Source organism: Buceros rhinoceros, unplaced genomic scaffold (genome assembly GCF_000710305.1).
Source record: "Buceros rhinoceros silvestris isolate BGI_N320 unplaced genomic scaffold, ASM71030v1 scaffold27444, whole genome shotgun sequence".
Lineage (NCBI taxonomy): Eukaryota > Metazoa > Chordata > Aves > Bucerotiformes > Bucerotidae > Buceros > Buceros rhinoceros.
The window spans coordinates 35,991-37,031 of NW_010406934.1; the positions used below are offsets into that span (position 1 = coordinate 35,991).

Below are 1,041 nucleotides of genomic sequence, written 5' to 3' on the forward strand. Positions count from 1 at the left end.
TTTTTTTTCCCAGAAAGAAGACGACAACGCGTTGGACTCTATAAATAAAGTGGAGATAGTTCTGTGGAAAGGGAGAGGGGCCTGCACTCCTCGCTGGCAGGTGGTTGCAGTTCCTCCCACCTCATGCATCCCCTATTTGCACACAAATTGGTCCACAATCTCTGTGCACAACTTGCATTTCACGTAGCAGCACCAGTGGAACTTGCAGTGGCAGCGTTCTCGCTGCACCGTCTTGAACTGGTCGTAGCCCCGGCCACAGCACATGAGTTCACAGCCGTCCATACCCTCTGAGGTCTTATTGCAAAGGCGGCCCTGGGTGCCCAGGGACCCCGTGCTCTCATTGCGCACACAGTAGTCAGGGCTGGGGTCGATGTAGACCAGGTCATGGATGGTGGGTGCGTTGAAGCGGCTGTTCACTTGCACCAGCTTGCCCCGGCTGTTGAGTTTCATGGCAGCAGCACTATCGTATTTCTCCTTCAGAGCATCGCCTACTTTGCGGAAATCAGCAAGCTGCAGCCAACAGGTCTTCAGGCTGCAGGAACCGGAGACACCGTGGCACTTACAGGCCACGTCCGCCAGGTTGTACACAGTCTGGAGGAAGCAGGGAGATAAAGCAAAAATGATGATGAAATATTAGCGTGGCTGTGAAAGCAGTTATTCCCCTCATTTCCTGCCCTCTATCACATTCCCACTCGTCCTCCACAACATTCTCCTTGGTGTCCTCCTCCCTCCTGCAATATGCTGGGAAGGAAGAGCAAGCTGAAACACGTGCAACCCAGCACCCCGTTAGCAGGAGGAGGAGGAGGGGAGCATGCTCCCCAGCCTCTCCCCAGTGCACAGACAGCTGCAGCAGCACACACACCGCCCAGACAGCAGCATCAGTCAGGCTGCAGTCAAATTTTAGGAATTCGCTCTCACGCCAGCAGAGGATTTTGCTGTTTCATTGAGAAATGTAAAACATCCCTTTATTTTCTATCTGAGTTACTCTCTCTATTGATCTCTGCTTGAGGCTACAATTAGGGAAAGAGTTAACATCCCTCT

The 1,041-nt window shown here is 52.6% G+C and overlaps 1 protein-coding gene across 1 annotated transcript in view; it reads right to left on the reverse strand.

Moving 5' to 3' along the window:
- Positions 1-13: 13 nt before the first annotated feature.
- LOC104491837 (protein Wnt-5a) overlaps positions 14-1,041 on the reverse strand; it is a 9,212-nt gene continuing 8,184 nt past the window's right edge. The window contains exon 4 of the mRNA XM_010134309.1: positions 14-591. Coding sequence (XP_010132611.1) covers positions 133-591 — 459 coding nt within the window. The 3' untranslated portion in view covers positions 14-132. The remainder of the gene's footprint in view (positions 592-1,041) is intronic.